The sequence below is a fragment of the Chenopodium album genome, chromosome 13 (assembly GCF_948465745.1).
Source record: "Chenopodium album chromosome 13, dcCheAlbu1.1, whole genome shotgun sequence".
Classification (NCBI taxonomy): Eukaryota; Viridiplantae; Streptophyta; class Magnoliopsida; order Caryophyllales; family Amaranthaceae; genus Chenopodium; species Chenopodium album.
Genome location: NC_137846.1, coordinates 42009350 through 42029546, shown reverse-complemented (window position 1 = coordinate 42029546; position 20197 = coordinate 42009350). Strand labels below are relative to the sequence as shown.

The 20197-nt window shown below is 29.3% G+C and overlaps 2 protein-coding genes across 2 annotated transcripts; both read left to right on the top strand.

Moving 5' to 3' along the window:
• The first annotated feature begins 221 nt into the window (after positions 1-221).
• On the top strand, positions 222-12433 carry LOC145575528 (protein trichome birefringence-like 38). The gene is made up of 5 exons (XM_081633387.1): positions 222-471; positions 2362-2552; positions 11154-11332; positions 11895-12053; positions 12145-12433. Exons 1-5 carry the CDS (start codon positions 222-224, stop codon positions 12431-12433), a joined length of 1068 nt encoding a protein of 355 aa, XP_081489513.1.
• Positions 12434-13679: 1246 nt separating this feature from the next.
• On the top strand, positions 13680-20125 carry LOC145574774 (protein trichome birefringence-like 42). Its single transcript, XM_081632631.1, has 5 exons — positions 13680-13993; positions 18070-18241; positions 18589-18749; positions 19545-19703; positions 19825-20125. Exons 1-5 carry the CDS (start codon positions 13680-13682, stop codon positions 20123-20125), a joined length of 1107 nt encoding a protein of 368 aa, XP_081488757.1.
• The last annotated feature ends 72 nt before the right edge of the window (positions 20126-20197 follow it).

The window sequence follows — 20197 nt, the reverse complement described above, 5'->3', positions numbered from 1 at the left end:
TAATACTTTTGGTAACAAAATATTCTTTCAATTCTTTAAGATGGAAGTAACAATATCAGCTTTTGCAAAATTTGCATATATATATATATACATATCAAACATTATGTAGTGACATATATAATTGTTCAAATTTTACTAATATATATATATATATATATATATATATATATATATATATATATATATATATATATATATATATAATTGTTCAAATTGATACAATGGTGTTTTGGAGGCGTCTTTCGATTGTTCCCATTATTGTGGTGTTGCTATTATCAGTTTCGATTCATGAATCAATGGCAGATGATAGTTGTAACAGATTCGAAGGGAGTTGGGTTTACGATCCTAGTTACCCTCTATACGATTCTTCGTTATGTCCATTCTTGAGCAAGCAATTTGATTGCCAGAAGAATGGTAGACCTGATAAATTCTACCTTAGTTATAAATGGCAGCCTACTGGATGCAATCTTAATCGATGAGTCCTAACTGTATGTACTAATAAGTACGTTCTTTCCATTTGTATTGTCGTACTGTGTTATTCTCTTTTCTTTTTTGAATAAAAAATTTTAACAATATTTCTAGAGATTACTTTGAACGGTATTATTTTCATTTACTTAGGCTTCGTTCATTTTACCTTATTTTTGTTGACTTGAAATTATTTTATAAACTGAAATTATTTTTACTAAAGTTAAATTATTCTTATTGAACTGAAATTAATTTTACTAAACTGAAATTATTTTTGCTGAACTGAAATTAATTTTTACTGAAGTGAAATTAATTTTTACTGAAGTGAAATGAAGTGAAATTAATTTCACTAAACTGAAATTATTTTTGCTATATATTATTCTTTTAAGGTGAAGTAAACAGGGCCATATTTTTAATACATGAATATTGGAGAAAGTAAGTTTACACAGAATGCAATAAAATATCCTATGATTTGTTTTCATTATATATATTCTTACATATATACGTGATCAAAATATGATCATATGTAGCGAATGTGGGAAAAAAATTGGATTGTAGAAGTGTATTAGAGATATAGGTATATTAATTAACCTAATAAACAATAGAAATGCCCTAAAACAAATGTAGAATATATTTTTTTCAATAAATTTTATATGTGGATGGTCACACCGTATGACCAAGTTATATAGGTTATTGGGTCAGATCAGTATTACAAGGATTACTCGGTCATTGTTATAAGTGTTACTTGGTGAGTATTACAAGGGTTACTCGGTCATTGTTGTATGTGGGAGTTACTTTGTTATTTTAAAAGCGGTCACATGGTGTGATCAACCGCGCACAAAACACGCTGAATAAAAAGACATACGACATTTATAAATGAAATCTAAAAAATACAATATTTATTGTGTATCAGTATATACCCTTATTTTAAAGTTGGTGTAAACAAATGCAGGCCTGGCCTTGAGAGTAGGCCGGGAGTGCCACCGCCTTGTAAAAAAAAAAGTTCTCTAGATTATGGAAATGGTTAAGATAAATAACATTAAAAATAAAAATAAAAACATCTATCACCAATTATTCAACTCTCATCTTGTTTATATTACTCCGTATTAGTTGTTTTCAATCAATTTCGCATTAGCAATTTACACTTTGTTCTTTATACTTTATTTCGGCAATTATATTTATCCCCCCAACGTCCGATCGACCCTCCTTGGTCGATTGCATAGAGGTGACACAATATAGCTGTTACTCTGTTTTTTTTTTTCTTACTTGTAAGTACATTTATTTGTAAATATTGTGCCATGATTTAAGGGATTTGATTTACTCTAATTATAGTATATAGTTATAATATAAATATATAATTATAATTATTAGTACTATGATTTTATCATCCTAAACTCTAGTCATATCTAGTACTCCGTATAATTATTATTTATTAGTATAATTTTATACCTTTGAATAATTAAATAATGTATGTTTGGCCAGAAATGTTGAATAGTTTGGCAACACTGGTCAATTGAGAAAGATATGCATGAAAATCAACATTGACTTAATTATAAAGACCTGCGCCAAAAATTGCTTGAATAAATCATTTTTTTTTTATGAAGTGGGGATTATTATTTTGTATTACTCCGTGTAAAGTACAATATAATTTAAATCAAATACGTAGTAAGTTTTTTTTTTGTCGATTCGTTGTTTAACTATATTTAAAGAAAAAGATTAGTTATGTGAGGCCATAAGGGGCCCTTTTCTAACATTATGCCTAGGGCCCATAATATATCAGGAACGGAGCTGAACAAATAGCCAATTTTTTTTTTAATATTTTTTTTTTTTTTTTTTGAAACAACAAATGGCCAATTAATCACACACTTTTTTAAAATTGATTATTACTTACAAATTGCAGGTTAGATGTAAATGAATTTTTTACAAGATTTCAAGGAAAGAAAATATTGTTTGTGGGAGATTCACTAAGCGTGAATCAATGGGAATCCCTAACTTGCATGCTTTACGCGGGCAGTCGTAGACCTATTGCTAATTACGACTTGGCGCAGCAAAGCCAGCAATCTCCCTTGTACACTTTTCAACTTCCTGTAAGTCACTTTCCATTCAATATATCTAGGCAAAAGCTAATGAGTGCCCCCGGGACGTTAGATAAGAGAATTAAAGTGTAAATATTAGAGTAAAATTAACATTAATTACACCGAACGACGCGTGATTTTGTCATGAATTCCTAACTTAATACCATTTCAACCAATATAATTGGGAGGGAGTAGGGTACACATGGTGTACAAAAGAATCTTGTACACAAGCACCTTATTAGTTGAAAAGGAATCTTTTGAATTTGTGGGTCATCCTCATTTTCATTTGAATTTCAAATCATATTTTTTAAATTTTCAATTTTGAATTTTAAATTTATCTAACCTTTCAACTACTCACATTAATATAGTATATAATCCCAAAAAAAAATATTCTCTTATTTTTTCTCCTCATTTTTTTTCTCTCTCCTAATTTTTTTTCCATGTCTCCTAATTTTTTTCCTCTGCCCAATTTTACAGATTTCTTGCAAAAAAATTAGTCTCCTAATTTTTTTCCTCTGTCCAATTATTACTCTCTCCATAACGAATGAAATATACTGAAAAAATCTTACATTATTAGTTTCTTCATGGAAAAATTTGACCCCGCTGAGTTTTCTACATATTTCTCCGGTGAAAATTTGAACAATTATGTAATTAAGTTCCTGTTGTTTCCGGCCGTACTCGTGGTGGGTTACAATTGTTAAAATGAATTTTAATGATAATACTATGAAGAATAAACTTATTTGAATACAAGTTTGGTTGATGTTTCAAAAAAAAATAAAAGATTTGGAAGTATATGCGGTAAGTAAATTAATTTGGTTAAAGTTGATGTCGTAAAATTTTCGTAGAAATTGGTGTAATGTTTGCTGTCGAAAATTGAAATTGGACACAAAAAAAATTCCTGGAATTTTAATTGACATAAAACTATCGCCGGAATAGTGGCGGGAGACACCAAAGTTTTGCCGGAATTGCCATAGATACATTTTAATAAATAAATTTATTTTCACATAATGAACGTGCTGATACCCCTTAGTCCAATGGTTTAGAATACTAGCGTCGAAAGAGTGTGTATATGTCTACTGGATACCACAGTTCGAACTCTGTCGAAAGAGTGCATAAATTTTTTTATTTATTTTTGGTGTCTTATTCAATTTTACAGAATCATATTTAATTATAAAAATCAAAATAACAAAAACATAGTTATTATTTTTTTTATATTTTTTTTATTTATGTGAAGGAAACAAACTTATTCCTTTAGATTTAATTTTCTTAAATTTAAATAAGTATTTTATTTTTGTATCCAAAATTTAAAAAGTATTTTAAAAAAGTAAAAAAAATTCAAATTTGATAAATGTAAAAAGAGAACCTATTCATTTAATAATATATATTAATATGTACTCCAATGAATGTGCTGATACCCCCTTAATCCAATGGCCTGGACATTATTGAAATAGCGTATTAAGCAAAGCCATTCAGTGTTCGAAACTTGCGACCTTGAAAAACCTTTTTTTTTTGTTTTTTTCATTTGAAACATTTGTTATTTTAAAGAATTATTCTTCTGTTTATAAAATCTAAATTAATAAAAGTAATAATTTTAGATCTGCGTACACAATGTTTTAAACTCTAGTACACACTATAGTTTTAAGTGAAATTAATAAAAATAATGGCATAAATTTTTTTACATATTTTTGGTGTTTTATTCAATTTTACAGAATCATATTTAATTATAAAATATCAAAATAACAAAAACATAGTTATTATTTTTTTTATTTATGTGAAGGAAACAAACTTATTCCTTTAGATGTAACTTTCTTAAATTTAAATAAGTATTTTTTTTTTTGTATCCAAAATTTAAAAAGTATTTTAAAAAGTAAAAAATTTTCAAATTTGATAAATGTAAAAAGAGAACCTATTCATTTAACAATATATATTAATATGTAATCTAATGAATAGTCCAATGGTCTAGACATTATTGAAATAGCGTATTAAGCAAAGCCATTCAATGTTCGAAACTTATGACCTTGAAATTTTTTTTTTTTCATTTGAAACATTTGTTATTTTAAAGAATCATTCTTCTATTTATAAAATCTAAATTAATAAAAGTAATAATTTCAGATCTGCGTACACAATGTTTTAAACTCTAGTACACACTATAGTTTTAAATGAAATTAATAAAAATAATGGTATATATTGTGGAACATGTGGACCAAACTTCAAACCCCTTAGTCTAGTAATAAACAAACCCCTTGAATGACTATGGATAGTTGTCCTATGTTCGAATCTTGTGGAGGTATAAAGAAACACGTTTTGATTTTTTATTTTTTTTTATAAATTTTCATTTTAAGTATCATTTTTGTATTTAAAAACTCAAAAATAATTATTATCAGTTTTAAAGGAATCATATTTGTATTTGTAAAATCAAAACTTACACCGTATTTCAAAGTCAAGAAACTTATTGGAACTTTGTAAGACCTTATCAAACTTATTATACCTTTTTCTGAACTTATCAGTCCTTACTGAACTTATTTGAACTTATTATACCTTATTGGACCTTATTAGTACGGGTATCCATCATTCGGATTAAAATCGAAATTTAATCAAATCAAAACTGAATTAATAATTCAGATCGGATCCGAACCTTAAATCTAATCGGATTAGATTGAATTTTTTTGAAAATTCGGACGTTCGAATTGGATGGGATTGACCTTGTTTGAATCCAAAAAACCGAAATTAATTAAATATGAAATCGTTAGTTTGTAAATAAGTATTGTTAATATAATCATGCTAAACTATGATTATAATTATTACTATTTATCATGTAACTTACCTACGTTTTCAATACTTCTATTAATCATGTGTACAACTATACTTTTAAGAATTAATTTTTTTATTATTGTATTTTAATTTTTATTATCACATTAGGCCCAAAATATTTGCAACGTATTTTAATTTGCACTCTCGTATCGAGTCCAAATAACCGAATTTTAAATCGGTTTGAATCAGATTGGATGTGGTGAGGAATTCAGATCGGGTTGAATTTGATAATTGAAAATTGAAATTTATTTCATTCGGATCAGATTGAATTTGGGCTAAATTCTAGTCAAAAATCGATGGACACCCCTACATATTAGACCTTATTATTAGACTTAGTAATGATAACAAAGAGCGTATATAAGGATTTAGATCAATACTTACAATTTATCTTTCTTTAATACGTTTTATTAAATTACTTACAATTTGAACTCCGTGATAATACATAAAATGTACAATTTTAAGTTACAAAATGAATGACACATTTTTTTTAAAAGTATAAACATTAGAATAGTATTAACATATCAAATAGAAGAAATCATTACAATCTATAAAAGCAACTAATACATCTGTAAACTAATCCATTTAGAAAGTGATTCACATAACAGAACAAGAACTATACATAAATTATGGTTACTATTTTATGTGTTTTTGTGTCCCTTGGGAGAGTTACAACTCGAAGACTGGATCCAACAAAGACGCCTGTACCTACAAAAGAACGGAGCTCCGGATGTTTGGAGGTCCGCCTCTGAAGATTAAGTTAGTACAGATTTGAAGTAAACGTGCGGAAAGTAAATATCTTTTCGGATTTCGAGATCAGGTGTTCTCTGTTTTCGAGAGCAATAAATGATGTAATGATTAAGACGTGCCCCAATAAATGAGGGAATCTCCCTATTTATAGGGTCCTAGAAAGGTGTGCCATATCTGCGTGACACGTGTCAACATCTGGGAGGTCCATTTGGACACCTCTTTCAGTGACACGTGTCGTGCTCTTAGTGGGGTAGTTGTACCCAAATCAGTTACATACATATTCTTGTTAACACATATTATTAATACAAATTCTTGCTCATACATATTATTAAACCACACAACGACATTCAATACCATTATCCTTACATTTGAAGCCCCGTAAACCGTAAACCTTAAACCCTAAATACAATGATAAGAAGCAATAATTATCATATATACTATATATTAAAAGGCGTACCTTTTAAAGGAACGGTGCCACGTGACACTCTTCAATGTATATGAAAACATGTCACTATGCCATGTCAGCGACACATAAGCTTGCGACTTCATTTAACAAAATAAATAAAATACGGTTTTATCTAGATTCGAATCCTCAACCTCAAAAAAATAAATGCTACACACTTACCATCTCAACCAACTTTTATTAGTGTTTTAAATTTCACATATTTAACATTATATATTCTTTTTAAATTGGAGGTTATTTAATTTATTTATTTTTCACAAGATTAGAAAATAAATACATATGAATTAAAAAAAAACCGTAACATCCGAGACAACGCCCAAATCACACACTAGCTATACAACAGTTGAACATAATTTTGAAATTAAAGAAGTACAAACTAGCAATCCGGGGCATCGCCCGGGACACACACTAGTTATGTAGTACTAAGCGTCGTTTTAATATTTAAGGAATCATATTATCGTTTATAGCATCATGGAATTCACTTGACATCAACATCAAATGTGGAAAGAAAATAATACAAATTTCGTTCACCAATGTGATTATATGCCCTGGTTTAGTTGGTCAATGCTTTCCTATTGTACACAACATATCTGTGTTCGATACCTAACTATACCCAATTTTCTTATTTTTTTTAAATTTTTTACGTAAAATCACATATTATCATAGATTCTCCTAAATAAACAACTGCTCTATATTCCTTTTTTTATGTATCCAATTTAAATTAGACTTTTAAATACCAATTAAAGGGTTTACAAAAAAAGGTCAAGATAAAATAATTAGCCATAGATTCACCTGAATAAAACAATTTGAGGGTTTAATAAAAAGGTCAAAATAACAATTCGAGAAATCATTCTTTCTTTAAAAGAATCATGGAATTCATTTTACATCACAATAAAATGGTACAAAATACTAAATATTTAAAAACGTACATGCTGATACCCTTGGCTCGGTTGGTCAATGATTTCCTATTATACAAAAGTGATCCATGTTCGAAACCTTATTACTATACCAGATTTTTTTAAATAAAAAAATTCAACCACATATAACTCATAAATTTGCCTGAAACTGTGTTATCTGAATATTTCTATAAATATTTATATAAAAATAAAAACATAATACTTATATATTCAAATATAAGATGTACCCAAATTACAATAAATGTATACCCATGTTCATGGATATGATTCCAGAAATAAAAAAACGATTATATGAATTCTCAAATGATTAATGTAAATAGTTTATTTTATTGGATGTTTTTGAATATGATGAATTTAATACATGTATGATTTCAACCCAAACTTAAATAAATGAAAACTACCTTAGTAATGGATAACATATGATTTATATAAGGAATTAATACTTACAATTAACCTCTCTGTTAATACATATCCCCTACCTTATAAAAAGTACAAGGTTACTCTCATGAATAGTGTGAAGTGTGATGCCATTTATACCCTTTAAAATGTGTATTTACACATATACCCTCATTAATTTGTACAACCTTTTGTAATGAATATTGTTTGGACAATTATATCATTTAAAATATTTAATGACTTATATACCCTCATTAATGATAATTATCTCTCTTCTTTTTATAACTTTTAAATATAGTGCGTGGACATTAATTCCCTTAAATACATTTGATTATATGTTTTCTTTCACTAAATCGACCAATAATTTAATTTGTAATGTATGGCCAAAGCGAAAAAGATTTTGGGTATGGATATCTATGACGCGCACAACGCGCGCGTTAACTACCCTAGTTATTAAAAAACTTACAGTTTAAACTCCGTGGTAATATATATAAAATGAACAATTTTAAGTTACAAAATAAATAACGCACTTTTTTTTTGAAATATAAACGATAGACTAGTATTGACATATCATATAGAAGAAATAATTACAATCTATAAAAGCAACTGATACATCGGTAAACTAATGCATTTACAAAGTGATGCACATAACAGAACAAGTATTGTACAAAACTTCTTGTTAATACATTTTATTAATACATATTCTTCTTAAAATACATCGGTAAACTAATTCATTTACAACGTGATGCACATAACAGAACAAGTATTGTACAAAACTTCTTGTTAATACATTTTATTAATACATATTCTTCTTAAAATACATTATTAAACCAAACAACAACATACAATACCATTATCTTAACATTTATTGCTCAATAAAATTTTAACCTTAGACCATGTAACCTAAACCCTAATCCCAACCCTAACAACATTTATATGCAATAGTAATTATCATAATATATTAATAAGTGTCCTATTAACATTTAAGGAATCATATTGTCTTTAATAGAATCATACAATTCATTTGACATAAATATAAATGGTACAAATTAATAAATAATACTATAACATACGTGCTGGTACCCCCTGGTGTAGTTGGTCAATGCTTTCCTATTGAATATAAGTGATCCGTGTTCGAATCCTAACTACACTGATTTTACTTTTTTTTGTTTTAATTTTATTTTTTATTCACCTTCATCAAATTACTAATGTATCCCAATAAAAATTAGTCCTTTTAAATATTAATGTTACCAATCGTCAATAAAACAATTCGAGGTCTGATTTCTTTAAATCCGAAATTATGTGACTCCCATTACAAAAGCAAAATCTTTCTGAATTTCAGAGTATCAAATTACATAAAACAATAACTTTCCAAGTTTAAACAACATCAAAATAGTATTTGCAGGATCAAAAAAATATTTGCTCACTTATTCATATCTAACATAATACTTAGTCATTCAACTTAGAAACATTGGATGGATGTGGGGATCGATTAACATTCGATTGTTGAGAACTATTCTGAAAACTCATGACGATTTGTCTGGGAACACCTCTGCCAAAACTACATAGGTTCAAAGTTGTTCCAGACTGTTGAAATATTTGACCACCGGGGCTTTGATTTAATCCTCCGTATGGGTTGTGCTGGTAAATGCCTCAAGGGTCAACTGATCCATAGTGGACTAGAACACCGTAAACAGAGCTGAAATTACTAGTATGGTGCTGCGGATTCACTCCATAAAACTAGTTTGCATTACCAAACATACCATTGTCAAAAGTATCATCCCCCTCACCTTCATCCTCAGGTTCCTAAACATAGAACAGTAAAAAAAGGTCTTAATGATAGGAAGAATTAAACTGTATAAAACCATAATAATTGTCGTTCTATCAATCTAACAAATTTCACTTTCCATTTCACTGCCACAATGTCAAATACACTACTCTATTTTATTTCAAATGCTAAAAAATAAAAAAAGATACTATGAAATAATATTTTAATTTATTATTAAAAAAATGATCTTAAATACAACAAACAGATTCTATAAAATGATTTCTTATTGACAACAAATAAACCTCGCTCAATTTTATTTAACAATTGCTTCCATTACAATGGAACCCAGAAACACTCCTGCAATTAAATAAAATTTCACAAGAAACAATTATAAAATAAATAAAACCAAAGCCAACATACAAATCAATCTATTAATCTAAAAGATTTACCCTTTCAAATCAATCTTTATAAAACTTATAATGTTTAGCCAAAATCAATTTCTTCAAAATCAAACAATGAAAACCCTATATTATCAAAATCGTCAATTAGGAAATTTAAATGAAATAATTCAACAACAAACAAGATTACCAGCGAATACTTGTAACTAATTAACAAAATTGATATCCACACTTGAATAATTTCTTCACAATTCGTTTCCTTATTTAAATTGGTATGTTCTTCGTCAAAGAATTTTGGGGGAAAAGATGAAATTTTGGGGAAGAAGATGATAACTTAATTGTGTATCATCCATTAATTGATGCATTAATTGTTTGGCGCCCAGTTAAATTTTTGTCGCTCACCTTCCTCACAATGGCGCTCAGCCTGAAAATTTTGCCGCTCTTCTTTCCCTCTTATTTTTTTCCATTCCCTCTTCTTTTTTCCCCTTCCCTAACTTCAATGCTGAGTTGGCGAAAACTAATTGGTGGTGTACAAAATGCTTTTGTACACCATGTGTACCCCTAGCTTTTACCAATATAATTTATCCTTATCTAACGCTGCGAGGCGCTTGTTAGCAAGATCCATATATCTATTACTCCGTATTAAAATCGTTCTTAAAAAAATAAATAAATAAAAAAAAGCAATAATATTTTTTTTAAGTACTTTTTTTTTTTTTTTTCTCTCTCTCTCTTTAGATTTGTGTTTTACGCAATTTTCAATGTACATTTTAAAGTTTTTCACCATTAGCAAAATAACATTAAATATTCTGTATCATATATATTTGTAAAACTTAAAAAAATATTGATATTATAAAACTACGTATAAAGACAATATAGGCGAATTTACATACATGTCATATGAGAATTTTATTTTTTTACATATATGCAAATCAAAAAATGCGGTAAGTTTTTTTTAAGTGTTACTAAATTATAGTAAATGAAAAGATAAAAAAAATGTAGAGAGTAAGCAAATCCCAAGATTAAATGACTATTAAGAAAGACTTATTTAGTTATTTACACTTGAACATTTTTCTGACTTATTTACATATTATATACTTTTATATGCAATTGTAGGAGCATAATCTCACAATTGATATGCAATGGCATCAATATCTAGTCGACATAGATGTTGAAACAATAGGCAGGGTTTTGATGCTTGAATCCATCAAGAGCAGTAGTCATGCATGGAAGGATTATGACTTGCTTGTCTTTGATAGTTGGCATTGGTGGTTTCACCACGGTCTTAATCAACCGTATGTCTCACTCAATTTATATACTTTCGGAACTTTCAGAATAAATACTCCTACCGGCCTGTTCACATTTACTTAATTTCACTTTAGTTTAGTTTAGTTCAGTTCAGTTCAATTCAGTTCCGCTCCTAATTTCCCTCTCTTTTTTTTTTTTTTTGAATAGCAATTTCCCTCTCTTTTAAAATATTCATTTTAGCTCAATTCAGTTCAGCTCCAATCAGTTCATTTCAGTTCAGTTCAACTCAGTTCAGGAAATGTGAACAGGCCCTTAGTATATTCGACGTCTTTTATTTTACAATTCGTTTTTCGTAGTCAGCCTCTTATTTAAAAGTTAAGAGGTATACATACTCTCAAATTCAATACAAAAATACCACATTTTCTCCCATCACATGATATACTTTCTTATTAAAAATAACAATTGATAATCACACTCCAAAACTCCGCCTAGTCAATATGCCCTAATTAATTGAGTACTCACTAAACTGAGGCAGATGGAGTACTAATTAATGCCTTTTATTTTTATTTTTTGTTAATGTTTTTCGTCTATGTATGAGTGAATTTGTAGATGGGATTTCATCCAGTTGGGAAATGAAACAAAGAAGGATATGAATCGTACAGATGAATTCAAGATTGCTCTTAAAACTTGGGCTAATTGGGTTAATTCCGAGGTTGATCATACCAGAACCAAAATTTTTTATCAAGGCATCTCACCAGATCACTTACGGTAAGATAATTTAATTACTATTCGTAGTATTTTTCTTATCCTTCATGAACACTTTTTTCTAAATAATAATATTTTTCCATGGAAATGGCAGTGGAAGTGATTTTGGAAAACCAGCAACTCAAAACTGTGTAAACGAGCAACGACCCGTAAATGGGTCAAAAAGCCCAGCAACACCAAGCCCAGGAATTGAAATAGTGAAAAACATATTGGGCCAAATGAAGAATCCACCTTTCTTTTTGGACATTTCGTTGTTGTCAGAATTGAGGCCCGATGCACATCCTCAAAAATATGGTGACTCAAAAACTGGTCCAGATTGCATACATTGGTGTCTTGCTGGTGTTCCTGATACTTGGAATTTGCTCCTTTATGCTTCTTTATAAATTTTAAAAAGGTAAAAAAAATTACAATTTATTAAGGGACACACAAGAATAATGAATCAAATTATTATTTTTTTCTTTATATGTGAAATTAATGGTACCTCCCATTAGAAATAATTTTTTGTTGTTGATCTTAGAAAAAAAAAAATAAAAAAATTTCAATCCTCCATTATGAATAACGTAAAATACAATATTTATTGCTATCATTTATAACAAGTCGTGTATTGTATGGATCAAAATGCTATATTCTTGGAACTACGACAAATACTAGCTTATCATCCTTTAATAATTTTCTGCAGTTTGTTTGTTTGTTTATTTATTATTATTTTTTTTTAATAGAGTTTGTTTGTTTATTTAAACATAGTTTGTTTGTTTGTTTATTTAAACATATGTAAAGAAATAAATAATTACAATGCTAGGGTTTTTTTTTTTTTTTTTTTTTTTTTTTTTTTTTTGAATAGCAATTAAAATGCTAGTTGAGGTTAAAGAGTCTGGGCAAAAACATACATCTTTTTTTTTTATTTTTTTTATTTTTGAAAGAACATACATTTATTCATTTTTAACAACTTAATTAAATTATTATAAATTTTGAAATATGGAATAATTTTTATGTATTTGTTTAGATCTGAAGAGATTTGTTGAACACATTAGTACGTTACTTTAGACAAAGACAAACCAATTTCCCATTTACCAAATTATATTCATCCCTATTTATTGCTCACATGTAGATCCACATACGTATCTAACCAATTCAAAACACTCAATTTAATTAATCTCATTAGCTTGTCGTTTTTGCTTCAATTAAATTTTGTATGAATATTCATTTTTTTTTCTTATCGAAAAAAGATCCTTAATAATCATTGAATCAAATGAGATACAATCCCAAATTTTATTTCAAACACTACTAATTAACTTAAATCAACTAGATAGTTGTTGTCTTGTTGATGCTTATTTTATAACATTAGTACTTTAAAATCAACTGTCGTTGATACTTATTTTACCCAGGATTTTTTTTTTTTTTTTTTTTTTTTTTTGACAAGTACCATTAGTACTTTAAAATCAACTAAGATAGTCGTTGATACTATTTTATACCATTAGTACTTTATACGAGTAATCAATTAAGATAGTTGATATCTCGTCATCTATTAAAACAAAGTCATTCACATATCTGTTTCCTCACCTCCCCTATATTATAAATACAAACACCCCCTTTCCCTCACTCTTTCACTCTCTCCCCTCTCTCCACAAAATGAAGAGTAACTTTATTTCAAGTATTCTTTTTCTCCTTCTTGTGGCAAATTTTGTTATCCTCGTAGCGAACGCGTGCGACGAGGAGTTATCGAGTGCGGTACAACGATACAGGAATCGCAAGCCCAAGAGAAGAGCGCGGAGAAACGGCTGTAATATCTTCAAAGGAAGTTGGGTTTATGATAGATCATACCCTTTGTATGATGCAAATAGTTGTCCATTTATTGGAGATGGATTTAATTGCCAAAAGAATGGAAGACCTGATAAAGATTATCTTAAGTATAGATGGCAGCCTTCTGGTTGTAATCTTCACAGGTAATTAACTTTCCTTCAATCTTTGTTCTGTTTTTATTTTAATAATAGTAATTAAATATAGTGTTATTAATTATTAATGGTAATGTGGTTAGTTTATAAAACACAATTTACATGACATTTTAGTTTGTTATAATGTACCCATTATAATAAGTTTGGTGATAAAGACTATTGTTAATTGAATCGTTCTGTTTGGAATTTATAGTCACATACATTGTTCAATTTGTTCACACTTACGGGTACCTTCCATTTAAGTAGGTAATATACGGTCGATAAATCATGATTATTGATTCCGGAAGGAGTGAATATGAGATCGGTGTAGATCGTGGACCGAGTGGGTTTGTTGTGTTGAGAAACTAGGAGGATGGGCGGGAGGATGGAGAAATATGACCGTTGTACCTAAATATAATAAAAATAAAATTAAAATAAAATAAATAAAAAATAACCGTCTTACGGTAAACGGGAAAATTAACGGGGTTAATAGTGGGCCCTACACGTGAATACCAACACATTCACCCCATTTCAAGGTTTTAGTAGCTGTTTTTTGGGAGCCAGCACCCATATTATGAATGATGAATGATACAACTAGTGTGTTTATTTTAATTATACCAGTACCTAGTTGAGTCATTACATAGAATGCTCCGAGTCATTACATGAAAATATGAAATTAATAGATATATGTTTAAAAAGCTAACGAACGCTCCTTAGACTAGCTAGCTAAAAGTAGAAGAATTAAATTAAAAATTAACATTAAATACTCCGATCGACGCGTGATTTTGTCCTTATTTTTCAAATTAATACCAATTTAGGTAATATTTTAAATGCTTATCCAACGCTCCGGGATGTTCGTTGGCAAGATTCTTTTATAAATTACGGAGTAATATTTTCTTTGATTGAGTTTTATTTTCATATTGTCGTTCACTATTTATTGATATTTTATTTATATAAGAGATTACATGGAATGCTCCGAGTCATTACATGAAATTACTAGATATATGTTTATTTTATAAGTTACGGAGTAATATTTTCTTTGATTAATATTTTATTGATATTTTGTTTAAAAGAGATAATATAAATTATTGCTCCTTTATTTTGAAGGAGAATAACATAGCTGAACTTGAGGTTTCATGTTCATGAAGGTTTATATAGATAGAATGAGTTACCGTCCTTACCTGAAACAGATGCTCTTAAACTTCCAATTGTTCCACCACTTTAATGCTCCCACTTGGGTCACAAGCTTGCGTTACCAAGTTCAGCTATATAGATAGAGATTATCAACGAAATATTAAAAATATGAATATTTATTGTAATAGTTTTATACTCTATACTAAATATATGCTATAGTTATTGAGGTCAGTTTGCGTTAATGTTGGTATAAGTTTCTGAATCCGTTTAGAATAAATAATTAGTTATCATTTGATTAAATAATTTTTTATTTTTATTTTCCTGGGAAATGAGTCAAATATTGAGGAATAATGGTAGTTTCAACTTTATTTGTCGAATATATTCATGGCTTTATTTAGTCAGAGTATTTAACGTTTGCTAGTTTGAGACTATTGAGTACAGTCCGTAATTATTCATTGACACTCCGTATTTTATATGATACGGTGTAAGTAGTATTTTTCTACGGTTACTTGTTGGGTGAGCATTTTTAGGTATTTGAAAATTACAAATAATAAGTATTAATTTTTACGAAAAAATGAGATAAGTATAAGATTAGCCTTAGGTCTTAAGACTATACATGACATCAGCAAATCACTTTTAAATTGTTTTAAGACAAGGCTTCACAAAATTTATGCATTTATGAAGCAAAGTCTTAACAAAGTCTTGGATGGAATCTTGAAAATTCAAGACCCAACTTAAGACTCATTTAATACTTTATACTGTATTTTTTTCTATATACGTTTATTAAAGCACTATAATTTTTTTGAAAAATATTATTGTTAACGATAATTTAGTTTAATTTTATTGGAAAAAATATAAAGTGTAAATTTAATTGCAATTGACTATTGTATTTATTTTTATTTATAAAACTATTTGTTGTATTTTAATATAAAGTATTCCATTATTTGCTATTTTTTGTTGTATTTATTTTAATCTAAAGTATTCTATTATTTGCTATTATTTTCATCAACAAATTTAAATTATAAGAAAATATAAATTTTAGGACTATGGTATTATGCATATATAATTCATGTAATTTCATTATTATTTATAATGTTGTATCTAGTGGTTTAATATTATTTTTCCGCTCTGTAAGATATGTAACTTACTACACCATTGCAAATTATACTATTAAAATATCATATATATAAAAAAGAGAAATAACAATAATACGTATTTAATCTTAAATGAGCCTGAGGAATGAAGATCTAAATTTAGTTGAATCTTAGGAATCTTAACATAATTATAAAATAATAAAAATTATTAAAATATGATGTGGCATGGGAAAAAAAATCTTAAGACAAGACAGGACTAATCTTGCTCGATTTACAATAGAAAAATTGTTAGTTAAGAATTACTCTTTGTAGAGGCTTAGAAAGGACGTTACAATTACTTTTTTTTTTCTTTTTTTTTTTTTTTAAATTTGAAGCCGTACGGACTCGGTACATTGCGATAATTTTTTACTAAAAATTCAAAACCCGGGAAAATGCCTAAGATTTTCGAAAACCCCAGGCTAAAACGCCTAGTTTTTTCGAAACATCCTTTCGAAAAAACTAGGCGTTTCAGCCTAGGATTTTCGAAAATCCTAGGAGTTTTCCTAGGTTTCGATTTCCAACCAAAAAAAAAACAAATTAGTACAAATCTAAACTATAAACAAACTAACGAAGTTGTGAATTTTTTTTTTTTAAAAAAAACAATAATAAACACACAATAGCGAAAAATAAAAAAAAACGAAATTAAAAAAAAAATTAAAACCCAGGAAAACGCCTAGTTTTTTTTAACGTCCTAAGCTCAAACGCCTAGTTCGTGCGAACAACCGTCCGATTATTCGAAAAAACCCATGGTTGTTCGAAAAAACTGGGCGTTTGAGCCTAGGACGTTCAAAAGAAGCGGGTGTTTGCCTGCTATTTCAGGGAAAAAAAAAAAACCTTTTCTCCGGCGACCGACTTCCCTCTGTCCTTCATCGTTATTATCGCGGCTGTGTAGATCGTGAAACTGGAGGTAAAAGGAGTTAGTGATTAAAAGAGGAGGTGGTGGTGGTAGCGGTGGGTAGTATGAAGAGGTGGTGATGGTTGTTGTTGTTTAAGGAGAGAATTATGTTTAAGAGAGTGAATAAGGAGTGAGAGTACGGGGGTAATTTTTTTGATAAATTAAGGGTAAATTTGTAATTTTATTTTATTTTGCGGACGTTAGTTAGATATTCGAGGACGACGTTTAGCTTCCCACAAAAAAAAAAAAAAAAAAAAAAAAAAAAAAAAACATCCTTAGGCTTTTCAATCCGTACAATTTTTTCACTCCTTAAAAATTACATTAATTATGTCGTATGAATTTTGCTACTCGACTTAGAGTAAGTTTAGCCCCAAGACTTGGATGTGACATTATTTTTTGTGGTTCCCATTAAAAATGATGTCATCAAATTCTTGTTAAAATTCACTAAGATTTGTCCAAATTTATCACTTTAGCCCTAAAACTCAAACATATGACATTTTTTTTTAATCTCTTTATACGTAGAAAAGTGTAAAAAAAAAAATAATAAAAATAAAATTGAAGTTGGTCCCAATATCAAGTCTTAAGTTGAGTCTTGAAATTTCAAGACTCAACTTGAGACTTGCTTGAGATTTAAGAACAAAAATGGGAAAAGTCTTTTACATAAGTCTTAAAACTCAAGATAATGATGTCATCCCAAGTTTTAAGCCTTGGGGTTAAACTTACTTTTACTAGGTTACCAACCACATTTACTCCGTATCATTTTAATGAACTGGCCTGGTTTTTTTTTTTTTTTTTTTTTTTTTTTTTTTTTTTTTTTTAAAAAAAAAAATAAATAATGTCTAACTATCTAAAAAAAAAAAACTAGAGATTTGATTTATTGCGATGTGGAAATTTTTGTGAATATATTGGAAATTTTTTGTGAACAGATTCGATGGACGTGCTTTATTAGAGAAATGGAGGGGAAAAAAGATAATGTTTGTTGGAGAATCATTAAGCTTTAATCAATGGGAATCACTTACATGCATGCTTCATAGTGCGGTGCCTCTATCCAAGTACACCATTGTCACTAGAGGTTCTCTCTCTGTTTTCTCTTTTCCGGTAAGCTATCTCATCATCGTCCATTTACACTCTTCCCAACATTTACGTTCCATTTGCTAGGCGGTAATTACTCAATTTGTTAGTACGAAGTTATTTTGTATTTCTTCTAAATTACGTATATGTGGTGGATTATGTGTTAGGGAGTAATTTTTTTCTTTTTCATTTTGGACATATGTACGAAGCTTAAAAATTATATCAAATGGTCTTGACATATTTGTTTATTCATATATACTTCAATAATGATGTTGAAAAACATATCTGTTTTCTCTTGTAGGTACTTTATATTTAATTACGTTAGGCTTATACATGACATTATAAAATAAGATCTGTTTATTTATTTTGAATAGGAATATGATACTTCAATAATGATGTTGAAAAATGGATTTTTGGTGGACGTTGTGACTGAAAAATTTGGACGAGTACTCAAGCTGGATTCTATTAGTTCCGGCTCTACTTGGTTATGGGCTGATGTACTTATTTTCAATTCCTACCACTGGTGGACTCACAGGTACATTATCATTATTATTATAACTATTACGCATACTATATTTATTACGGCGTACTAAAAACTACTCCGTAAAATGAATGGCAAAATACTTGTTACGGCGTTGCAGAAATGCAATATATTATTAAACTTTATATCGATGGCTTAAATTAAGTGTACAAGGTGGTTATTGGACAGGGTAGTCCAATGATAATAGGGTCAGGGTCAAGCTTATAGGGCTTTTAATGGACATGGCTATTAATGGACAGGGCCCTTATTGGGTAGGGTCCATATAGGGCCAACATGTTTTTCCAATTTAGTTGATAAAGAAAATACATAATGCAAAAATAATTATATAGATTAAGGGCCTGTTCACATTTACTTAATTTCAGTTCAGTTCAGTTCAGTTCAGCTCCAATCAGTTCAGTTCAGTTCAGTTCAGTTCCAATCAGTTCAGTTCAGTTCAGCTCTTAATTTCCCTCTCACATAAAATATTCATTTCAGCTCAATTCAGTTCAATGCAGTTCAGTTCAGTTCAGTTCAGCTCCAATCAGTTCAGTTCAGTTCAGTTCAGCTCAGTTCAGTAAATATGAACAGGCCCTAATTTGTATTCATATGTATTTAATAATGGCTTTGTCCAATATTTATTTTAATTGATATTTTGTAGGCCCGCCCATTATCGACCCGCGACCCGCATTGGCCCGACCCTATATTGACCCTATAAAATGTGACCCTCTTTGACCTTGACCCGTAACTGACCCGCACCGACCCTGACCCGACCCGCCCAATAACCAGGTCTATGTACAACATTTGATGCAGATGGGAATACTTCATGACGGGAGGCAAGATTATCAGAAACATGGACCACATGAAAGCGTACAATATTGCATTGAGAACATGGGCTAAATGGGTTGATGCTAACATTGACCCTAGAAAGACTCAAGTTTTCTTCCAAGGAGTTTCAGCTGCTCATCTTAAGTAAGTTCTTTTAGATACATCCTGCTCGCTAATTAGCTTGGTTGAATACACCTGATGCTCACAAGTTCTTTTTTTTTTTTTCCGGTTCTTTTGGTGTGTTACTTGGGTTTTGCGGGTCCAGTGGAAGCGAATGGGGAGAACCAAGAGCAAAGTTTTGTCGCAAAGAAACTAGACCGTTGTTAGGATCAGTGTATCCAGGTGGTAGTCATCCGGGTGAAGTGATTGTGAGGAAGGTATTGAGTAAAATGAAGAAGCCTGTTCATTTGCTCGACATAACCCTTCTCACTCAGTTAAGAAAAGATGGACACCCTGCAATTTACGCCGGTGGTGGTCCTAAATTACTTGATTGTAGTCATTGGTGTCTTCCTGGTGTTCCTGATACTTGGAACCAACTTTTGTATTCAATTTTATTCCGACAATGAATTCAACAAACAAAAACAATGAATTTTATTTTTTAAACAGCAACTGTCACTTTTTGTTGATTCTTTTTCTTT